The sequence below is a fragment of the Carex rostrata genome, chromosome 10 (assembly GCF_964058835.1).
Source record: "Carex rostrata chromosome 10, lpCarRost1.2, whole genome shotgun sequence".
In the NCBI taxonomy this organism is placed as follows: Eukaryota; Viridiplantae; Streptophyta; class Magnoliopsida; order Poales; family Cyperaceae; genus Carex; species Carex rostrata.
Window position 1 is genome coordinate 8,952,257 of NC_135927.1, and position 10,217 is coordinate 8,962,473.

General features: G+C 35.1%; 2 protein-coding genes across 4 annotated transcripts; both read right to left on the minus strand.

Annotated features, from left to right (window-relative positions):
- Window positions 1-933: 933 nt before the first annotated feature.
- POP4 (ribonuclease P family protein) lies at window positions 934-3,860 on the minus strand. 2 transcript variants are annotated; one of them, XM_078310267.1, is made up of 9 exons: window positions 3,730-3,860; window positions 3,282-3,477; window positions 3,109-3,165; window positions 2,945-3,018; window positions 2,595-2,866; window positions 2,025-2,093; window positions 1,776-1,834; window positions 1,440-1,541; window positions 934-1,231 (listed from the first exon to the last, which is right to left on the minus strand). In XM_078310267.1, exons 2-9 carry the CDS (start codon window positions 3,457-3,459, stop codon window positions 1,095-1,097), a joined length of 948 nt encoding a protein of 315 aa, XP_078166393.1. In that variant the 5' UTR covers window positions 3,460-3,477; window positions 3,730-3,860; the 3' UTR covers window positions 934-1,094. The 2 variants fall into 2 exon arrangements, with proteins under 2 accessions (XP_078166393.1, XP_078166394.1); XM_078310268.1 differs by having other exon boundaries at window positions 3,726-3,836.
- Window positions 3,861-4,265: 405 nt separating this feature from the next.
- Window positions 4,266-8,676, minus strand: LOC144560771 (uncharacterized). 2 transcript variants are annotated; one of them, XM_078310020.1, is made up of 4 exons: window positions 7,943-8,676; window positions 7,080-7,137; window positions 5,588-5,671; window positions 4,266-5,025 (listed from the first exon to the last, which is right to left on the minus strand). In XM_078310020.1, the coding sequence occupies exons 1-4, from the start codon at window positions 8,394-8,396 to the stop codon at window positions 4,521-4,523; spliced, it is 1,101 nt and encodes a 366-aa protein (XP_078166146.1). In that variant the 5' UTR covers window positions 8,397-8,676; the 3' UTR covers window positions 4,266-4,520. The 2 variants fall into 2 exon arrangements, with proteins under 2 accessions (XP_078166146.1, XP_078166147.1); XM_078310021.1 differs by lacking the exon at window positions 5,588-5,671.
- Window positions 8,677-10,217: the final 1,541 nt, after the last annotated feature.

Sequence of the window (10,217 nt, forward strand, 5' to 3'; positions counted from 1 at the left end):
GACCACAATCATGCTATAAGAAAAGATACTAAATCATAATTCAAGCAGTTATTTATATTAGTACAATCATCTTGTTCTCCTCCTGCCACTCAAGCAGAACTCCCGGGGCCCTCGGCCAGTGGAGCATTCAGAAAAAATACAATGCAATGACTCCTCAACAGAGGCGCAAATAGACTGCCAAAAATGGAGAGGCACTTTTCACTCACATCACTAACTGCATTGCAGCAATCTATGCTTACATTCACTTTGAAGCTTGTGATTGATTTCACGAGTTCTACGGCACATCCATCGACTTTTGCTATTGATACCCAACAACTGGTAAAGTTGAACCGAAATGGACACAGCAAGTCATCGACTGATGAGAGTTCTTCTAAAGGCGCCTCTAAAGGTCCTTCGGCTTTTGCATCAGATGTTGATGCAGCTGTAGTTGTAAGCAAGACGGCGAGGAGGAAGTAGAGGGGCAATTTGGCCATCTTAACTTCTTAACAAAAATGTGTTGATTTGATTGTTGTATAGTGCACTAAATAATTGATAATTTTTGCTTGAGATGTAGGAGAGAGAGGCAGGGGTACTTGTAGATTGGTACAATTGAGGTTTCTAAGTGTTTCATCAATGCCTTAATTAGCAATTAAAAACAGTCTCTCCATCAGGATGTTTCATGCTATGAAATTAATACTAGTTTTCAATTTGATAACATCTGAAGTTCAGTTATTTTGTGTTACTTTATAGTACAAATAAATTATGGTCACCTTTAATTGTGCATTTAATTAACAGTAATACTCTACAATGTGATATAAAATCTGTTATTATGACTGTCATAGCATATAGTGATGGTTTTATTATTAAATTATTGAAACCTTTTAAAAAGCATTTAGCAAATTTAGTGAGAGGCGCTCATTTCAGTTTTAACTTGTTTACTGTTACTAGGTCCAGTTCATTGAAATAAAGCTTTATAAGAGAGACCTATTTACATTGAAATCCTATATAAGAAATCAAATTGAGCAATCCATCTAACAATCCTATGAGATATAAAGCTATATTACCAAACCAAAAAGAGACTATAATAAAGTAGCAACAAAACAAAGATGATTGTGTCATCTTAGGAGTGGCTGAAGGCACAACTGAGATGCACTCTCCTTCGATCTCTCCTTGGCTGACAACATGTCCCCACACAATGTCACTGTCCACTTATCTGCTTGGAGCATGAAAACCGACCCCGCTTTCGGCACAACTACAACAACAAGTATCAATTAAAATCAAAGATTCATCTCTAATTGCCACTCTCTGGTGGAAAACACCAACTCCCCCCCTCCAAACCCTCCTTTTTTTGTATAGTTAATAATTTATTATCTGTGTTAAATCAAAAAATAAGCAGCACTGTTCTGTGTTCACCATAAAAATGAACTCCTAAAATCAGAAGAAGAAAAAATAGTAAGCACCTTTGAATTTGTTGTTTTGGGCAACTATTCCAAAAGTTTCTATGGTTTCTCTAACCATAATGCCGCTAATGCCCCTATGACTTAAAATCTTGCTTTCGACCACTGCAAAAGCAACAAGCAGAAAAAGGGACTATTAACCACTGCATAAACCGCTCAATAAAATTATCCAAAAATTCTTTATTTCCAGATAATTGTACAGCAGGACCTGACAAGAGGGTACAAGTCTGACGAAATAAAGCGCCATAACAGGCAATATAACTGTATGGTTGAAATTCAACATATGTTGTTTTGCAAGGAAAATAACATTTACTTACATATGAGTTGTAAATCAATTACCTGAAAGAAAAGCACCATGCAAGTCTGCTGTCAGGAGTCGTTCATTTAATTGCTTTTTCCTGATTTTTGAAACATTGAAAAGCAAATATATGAAGCATCCTTTTATAACTATTACACTGAACTTCAGGAAAATATAGCAAATGTCTGAAGCACCATCGTGACATTAAAATGGCAACTATGCTAAACAAAATATGTAGAAAATTACTGACGATACAAAATAAAATCATCAAATGGTATATGAAGACATACCCATTATCTTTTACCAGTTCACATATGTACTCCTTCCACATTGCATGCATTGGCTTAAATCGCTCAAAGCTGAGGAATAGAACAAATCAACAAAACCAAGAAAGACAAACTGTTATTCAAAACTTAGCACATATATTATACGATTGAGGCTACAATACTGTGCATAGTGCAGATTGGTCCATACTTTGGATCAATATCTTCTATCAAAGTTCAAACAGTCGATTTGAACAATTCAACATGATCTTAGTATAAAAAAATGCACTTATAAACTAAATTTAGAATTTTTTTTAAAGAAATTTTACTATTTTTTTAAATAGGTAGTTTTGAATGGTCTAGAATCTTCGTATCAAGTGATTTTCTATCCATCTAAAAAAATAGTAAAAAAAAAATTAAAAAATGTAAAATTTGGAAGTACATTTTCATATGATGATCATGTTGAATTGATTTCAGATCGACTATTTGGACTTTGTAAATGGAAATATTGATCCAAAGGACGTACCAATATGCACTATGCAGAGTACCATAGCCTCACTTATAATATATATATAAGTGTACAAATATGACACTAACTTGTGAAACTCCCTCGGAAATTCAAATGAACCACACTGACGATGTTGTTTCATCGACATGTGATTTTTGGACCGTTTAGAGTGGCTCTTTAGAGACTTGGCCCGAGCATTGGCCAAGCTGTTGTCATCCTTCGATAAATAATTGTCCAAAAGGACCCAATTTTCCTTCTTTAGCTTCTTCGCTCCGTTTAGAGTACTACTGCTTTCATCTCCCTTTCGCATTATGTCAATCAAAATTTTCTCTACTGCATCTCTTCTATTTGTATCCTCCTCCTTCAACAATAATAACAGAGGATTTAAGTTAAAACATACCAGGAAATCATATTCTCAGGCTTTATAAATGTATATTACCATAATAACGCCTTGAAGTAGGTTTTCATGAACAGCTTCTGACATCTCAGAGTAAATGGGATGGTTTTCTCCATCTAAAGAAAGGAGAAAAAAAAAAAGACTCACAATGAAAAATTTGAAGCATAAGCTTCTCTTAAGTGTACAGTAAAAGGAAAAAAACTAACCGAATGAGTGAGAAACTTTCTGTTGCGATTTGAAACCAGAAGCGAGCACTTGTTTTCCTATCAAATTCAAACACAATTCACAAAAACCTCAAGCCTCATGCTATATTACATTTATAAACTTTTTTTTTTTTAAAGAAAAGAAAAACTGAAACATTGGCCCCACCGTACCATACCTTTTTGGGAAGAAGCTAGTTGGGCTGGGGAAGACAGGTTCGCAAGGTCCTTTTGGGGACATGCGCTAGAGTTGGATTGGTCAACTTGGTCTTGCTTCACCTTAGCAGCTTTAAACCTTTCCTCAAGTGCATCAAGTGCCCGCTTTCTCATATCAGAGACAGGCGGTTCCATGGTCATATAGCTTGCTAACCAACACTAGGTGCGTGAAAGAAAACAATCAGCTATGATGTTATAGAAAAATTTACAATAATAGGTAACAAAGTTTTGTAATCCAAAAATGAAAACATGGCACATATTCAGAGAATCAAAGTTGGAACTCACATCATTCCTAGATAACCCAAAATTCAAAACTTGGACTTAAATTCAACAATTTTATTTGTTTATACCGTGTCAAAAAATAGAAAACAAATGCATAAACCAATACCGATAAAGAGAAGGTTTACAGACGGTTAAGAGAGAGGAGGCTGAGACTCTGTATGAAGAGAGATGCGACTGTGCGATAGAGAGAGAGAGAGGCGCAATGTCTCTAGCGGGGGTTTAAGGTGAGAGAGAAGCATCGGAGAAGAAGGTTTTGATCGATTTGTAATTTGGGCCGACGAAGCCAGCTTATATCGGCCCAATAAGTTTTCAGTATACATTCTACTGATGTGCATCTAATGTTTGGCCCAATAGAATATTAATATGTTCTCTAACCTGAATAAAATGATAAATATATTAACAGAGTTATTCCGGCTTAATGCAGAGCACAAATCATTGTGCACGCAATTCTTATTTTATAGTCCGTGCGCTGCATGAAGTAAAACCTGCTCTGTTAAAATATTTAGGCGAATAATATGGATGTAGACACTCCGTTTTTTCACCACTTTAAAAGAGTGTAAGATTGTTTTTCTGATTAGTTCTGATAAAAAAATCAAAAAAGTTGGATAGATTTGTAAATTGTGCATAATGGGCACAACTAAGCGTACTCAAACTATACAATAAGCTAAGCCACCTTTTCTCACATAAATGCAACTCAGTTTTTTTTCAACAAATATCAAGATTATCAATCAACCCACTAAAACATGTTAATCTACTACAAATTGGAAAAAATTTAGAATTCATTTGCACCTAACAACTCATTCCTTTTGAGAAATTCTCACTCCAACCAAAAGCCGAGTAGTAAATTTAATCTCAGATGTATATGAAAAATAAATACAAGTCATACTAGGATCAGAGTGAAAATTTCCCTCCCATATTTGCTATGATATGCTGAGATCATCCACATTTTTAGCAACCAACTCTTCAATGTCAGTGCTGGGACCCGGTACAGATAAGTTGGTACCACTACTAGCACATGTACCATTCCCAAAAATGGTGTTGCATTCATCGAATCTATAGCAAGATATCAAATGGTCGTTTGTAAGGCCGCACGCTTGCATGAAGGAGTAGATGACGGTGGGGCCCACCCCGCGGAAACCACGGCGTACCAGGTCCTTGCTTATTAAGTCAGCCTTGGAGGTTTTTACGGGTACCTGGCGTTGGTACCGGAACCGACCCACAATAGGGCTGTTATTAACAAAACCCCATATATACCGGTCAAATGAACCGAACTCATCTACAATTTTGAGCATTTCTCTTGCATTTTCGACTATTGCCCGTAATTTGGTCTCGGATAGAAGAGATGTTGCACAGCTTCCTGGTATGATTAGTTTCTTCTCGTTTATTTCTGAAACTGATAACGGTTCGAAATCCATGAATACTTCCCTGTCAGAATACATATCATTAGTTTTTAACAACAAATAAATAACAGAATAACAAACAATAAGTAAGAGATGGGTCTTAAATGCTTTATAAAGCATGGGGCCTTTTATGTTTCACATCCTTATCTCTGGTTCCAAAGTACAAACTGTCCATCTCAACCGCTCAACATGCTCTCCATATTAAAATTTGCTAGGCGACCAAATTTTACGTTTTTTGGAAAAAAATTAGGTAGGTAACTGTTTTTCACAAGATACTGGACCATCCAAAAACAGTGATTTTGTACCTATCTAAAAACAATAGAAATTATAAAAAATGTAAAATTTGGTCTCACATTAAATTATGAAGTACCTTAGCCCATCTAATAAATATAGAAAAAGAAAGGGGACAAATAAAAGCCCAGTGGGTACAGTTCCAGCAACATATGATGCCTTACACAGTGATCTAGTTGACCTCAATAGCACAGTACCTTATACAGTGTAGATGTGTGATAATACCTTGTTTAGTTAATGCAAAACTACAAAAAAGCCCGAAATAAACTACCCAAGGTACAAATACTTGATAATACCTGAAGACGTGTCTTTTACTAAGAATAGATGGCCATGTGAGCTCTGCTAGTGCACCAGATAATACGAACAACTCAAATAGTCTCCTGGGTTTCACACAAACAATAACCACAAATTATTTCAAATATTCAAATTAAAATAATTCTAGCGATGTTGAAACTAGCAAAAACTGCCTAGACACCTTTTAATTTCATTCAAATTCAATCATGAAATCTTTATTGTTCATGCAGTTCAAATTAGGGATCAAATCAATGGCTTGAATTTCCTCTGTTTTAAAATTAGAGATCAAATCATGTCTTTTATGGATCGAGTCGTGCTATGGATCCATATCTCTATTTTCAAAGTTCAAATAGTCGATCCAAACCGTTAAACATGATCTCCATATGAAAATGTACTAGGAGAGCAAATTTTACATTTTTTAGAATTTATTACTATTTTGTTAGATAGTTAGAAAATCACTGTTTTTGGATGGTCCAGAATTTTCAAGTCAAGTGATTTTCTATCTATCTATAATAATAATCAAATGATTCTAAAAAATGTAAAATTTGGTCAACAAGTACATTTTCATACGAAGTTCAAGTTGAACGGTTCAGATCGACTGTTTAGACCTTAAAATGGAGATAGGAGTCATAGCGTGGGCCGGTCCGTTATATGCATATTACCATAGCCTTACTTATCATTAAATATAAATCTCTTGGGACCAGAAATAATTTAGAGTCTGACCTAAGATATACTGTCAAAGCTCCTGTAAGATAATGACAGAATCAATATATACTGACAAAAAATGAAGTCTAGTTTGAGCAAAGCTAGGATGTGATGTGCTCACCAAGAAAGTATGGTGAGCACAATTCCAAAAGTATATCAAATCGGCTTCAAACGAAGAATCCAAACTGTTGAAATCCATGTACTTCATGAGTGATGCATGTACATGCAAAATTTTGAAAGTTTTGAACTCATTTGCTACAAAGTCAAGCAGTCAAAGAAATATGAAAAATGAATATATAAAACAATTTATATAAATATTAAATAACTTATAAAAGATTTATTTCTTTGACCGCTTGACCTTGTAGCAAATGAATTCGAAACTTTCAAAATTTTGCATGTACATGCATCACTCACGAAATACATGGATTTCAATGGTTTATATCAGTGTTGTAAAAAACGTCCGTTTAGGCCGATTAATCAGCCTATTAGTCGTTGGCGGTGACCAAACCATCATGAATTTTTCCAACTAATTGACCGATTATTTCCGATTATGGCCGATTATTCCCGATTAATCGCTTGGTGGTACCCTGTCCATCCGACGACCGCATACCGTTATTTACAACATTAGTTTATATTCATCGTTTGAAGCCGATCCGATATACTTTCGGAGTTGTGCTCACCAAAACCTCTTGGTGAGCACATCACACCCTAGCTTTGCTCATCTAGTTTATATTAAAATGTTTGTTGACATATCATATCAAGAGTTGGATTTCATTAAATTGTACATACTTGTCATCATGTACTGGCACGCCCCATTCTTCGTCATGAAATGCAACATAACATGGATCTGTCAATACAAAAAAAAAATATTCATAAATAATATAAACAAATATAAGTATGAAGCTGTTAGACAAAAAAATAAAAAAGATGATTTTTTTTTTTTAACTTGCAACGGTTAAAAAAAAAAATGGGGTGGCCAAATATTTTGAACGAAAACAATATCAGACCAGACAGGTATAACTTGGGTATACATATAAATGAAGCACAAAAATATTGCAATATATAAAGCAAAATTATTGATGTTACAATCAGCTTTACAAAAATTTGTTCTAATGGGGCCATGGGCACCCACGAAATATCTCAACTTCTCAAGTCATTTGGTTGCTATGTACCAAGTAAGAGGGTTCTCCAAAAAAAGTATAAATAATATCGACATAAATTATTTAAAGTTCGTCCCACACAAATATTGCCCTTAATTTTCATATACCCACTATGTACAAAAAGCCATCAATTATTCTCCTCAAATGAAAAGCTAATGATGTATAAAGGAACGGTTAAAGATAGCCAACTAAAGCACATGTATTAATTCTGGTACCAGTAATAGCCAAATTTGCAAATCGAGTCCTAACTCTATATGTAGCCTGGAACAATTTCACAGAGAGTAGGTACCAGTACTCAAGGACAAAGTAACTAACAACAAAATTGAAAACCTTGATGTATACCACTATTAGACCTGAACAAATAAGTATTGTCAGTGATTTCTAGCCTCAATTACTATTAAATTACAGATTCTACTTCAGGTCCCACATAGCAATAAACTCTTTGGTCCCAACATTTCCAGTAATGTACCAAAATATACTGGTAAAAATTACCAGTAGTGGCAGTGATCCAAGCACATCTCCTCTTCCCACCAGGCATCTCCTCAGGTGTGGGCCCAATACCAGTACCCAATTTACCTTTACCGGGTCGAGAGAAGCTGTTGCTCCGTCGACCCGCTAATCCACTAGTGTAGCTACTACTAATGGTACTGCCACCCGAAAGCCTTCGCCCGATCCGGCCAGTTGAAGCACGGCTACAGAAGGAATCCGTTGATGCGTCAGACGAACAGGATGCATCCATTGACAAATTAGACCGCAGGAGAAACTCCCTCCGCCTGAGTGTGGGCCCCGCACCAGACGAAGGTGACCCCTTGCTCTTCTCCTTCTCGTCTGCTTGCTTAACGGGTCGAGGTGAAGAAGCCTTGCGGATACCGCTACCACTACCACTACCACTACTACCACCACCGCTACCTATTGAGGTAGACCTCCTCGACCTGCTCTCCGACATGTGGGCCCCACCGAACCAGCAGCTTTAACAATGGCAATGAGAGAGAAACGATTAGACTGAAATTGTAAGATTACGAAGGGGTACAAGTAGAACGCAAAAATGATTCGAGCTTTGGTTTTCTGAATTGATCGAGAAATCTCATTTTTGTTTTTCTAAGGATTTGTAGAATTTAATCCTGGTCGAAAGAGACTTGGGATAGGAGAAAGAAACCAGATTTTGGGTTTTGAGAGAAAAAAACGACAAAAGAAAAACAAAAGCTGTGACCCTGTTGCCTGTTGCCTGTTGGAGACTTGGACTGTGAAGAGAGAGAGAGAGAGAGAGATTGCATTTAAATTGGATGACCGGGAGACCCCGGTACAGTCACATTATTATCCTCTCCAATTTCGTAGACTTCCATTGACGATCCTTCCAGATCTTGTCCATCTATATGAAATGTAACGCTTTAGATTCCTAGTAACCATATTATTTGTCCCGCTAAATAGCATCCGATCCTAGAGGATGGAGGAGTTAGTTGAAAATTATTATGGTTAACTTAATGTGAGAACGGATCTCTCAAGTAACTAAAATTTTAAGTTTAGATCCGGACCGTCAAATCAGAATCTAGGGCAATCCGGCACGAGGTGGAATGCACGAGGTCCTTTAATATTAGTGCAAAAGTAGATCTGACGGTTTAGATCTAAACTCAAATTTTTGAGTTACTTTAGGTGATTGAATTTATTTAATTTTTTGTTAGCAGTCAGGCACTAATGTTTTGTATTGTCAGACATGAATATATGTTTTCTATTCTACGGGTTTATTTCAAAAAAGAGAAGTGTTTCTATTTCGTATTGTCTGTGTAATTGACTTGGAATATATATTGTTGGGCCCCGCTTGGGTTATTTATAAAGGTACAGTGACTCACTGTACGTTACACTGCAGGATGCATTTCACAAGAAACCAAAATATTAAATGCTGGGACAGGTTATGCTAAAATATCACCACAAATGTATCCCAGTTAGACTACCTCGTTTTATATTAATATATACTTTCCCTTATACTCAACATAAATTCTTTTATAAAAAAATACAAATTACTTATTTCTCGTTTCAGAAATTTTATTATTATCAAATAGGAAAAGGGTGATATAAAACAATTTATTCATTTTTCTTCAAATTCAGTCACGAGTTTTACAACACAGAATTTATTCAAACTTATTGGGTTTTATAATTTTTCTTTACAAATATCTAAAGAATTTTTCATATTTAGGGACAATAATTTGAAGTTGTAGAGGTACAAGTTTTTCAAAACAAAATATATAGCATAAATTAAATATTTGTATTTTTTTTTCTGCACGTTGACAGTTGCAATTACTTTATTTTTCTCTAGGAAAAAGCTTAATATTTTTGGAATTAGAGGATTTATTCTTGCAGTGACAATATAAAAATATATTAATAAATTATGCCAAAATTAAATTAACATTGGACATAGAAATAAAAGTAAAACATTTATTTCTTATATTTTGAATAGAAATATGAAAGTAAAATAATATTAAATAAAGGATTGTAGCCGCCTGATTGATTTTGACTGTTGCTTGAACAATAAATATAAAAATTGAACGTTCAAGCAATGCTGATATGGCCCATGATTCATTAATTATCAGACATTGTTTTCAAAAACAAAAACAAGAACAAAAAATTAATTCAATTTAATTTAATTATTTTTTGTGACGGCTGTGGTCTGTGGCAAAACAAATAATAAAACAATCTCTTTAATCTTTGTCTGGGGCACCCTAACCAATCCTCATTTTTTGAATTTAAATGCCACCAACTTTTTATTCCAAAA

Excerpts from the sequence above, each read along its gene's own strand:
- POP4 (XM_078310267.1), bottom strand. The coding sequence starts at position 3,459 with ATGACCATGGAACCGCCTGTCTCTGATATGAGAAAGCGGGCACTTGAT. Across the intron at positions 3,019-3,108 it reads GAAAGTTTCTCACTCATTCG|ATGGAGAAAACCATCCCATT; the intron begins GTTAGTTTTTTT and ends TCCTTTCTTTAG. Across the intron at positions 2,867-2,944 it reads TACTTCAAGGCGTTATTATG|GAGGAGGATACAAATAGAAG; the intron begins GTAATATACATT and ends TTATTGTTGAAG.
- LOC144560771 (XM_078310020.1), bottom strand. The coding sequence starts at position 8,396 with ATGTCGGAGAGCAGGTCGAGGAGGTCTACCTCAATAGGTAGCGGTGGT. Across the intron at positions 5,672-7,079 it reads GTGCCAGTACATGATGACAA|GAGACTATTTGAGTTGTTCG; the intron begins GTATGTACAATT and ends TGTGAAACCCAG. Across the intron at positions 5,026-5,587 it reads AGTAAAAGACACGTCTTCAG|GGAAGTATTCATGGATTTCG; the intron begins GTATTATCAAGT and ends GTATTCTGACAG.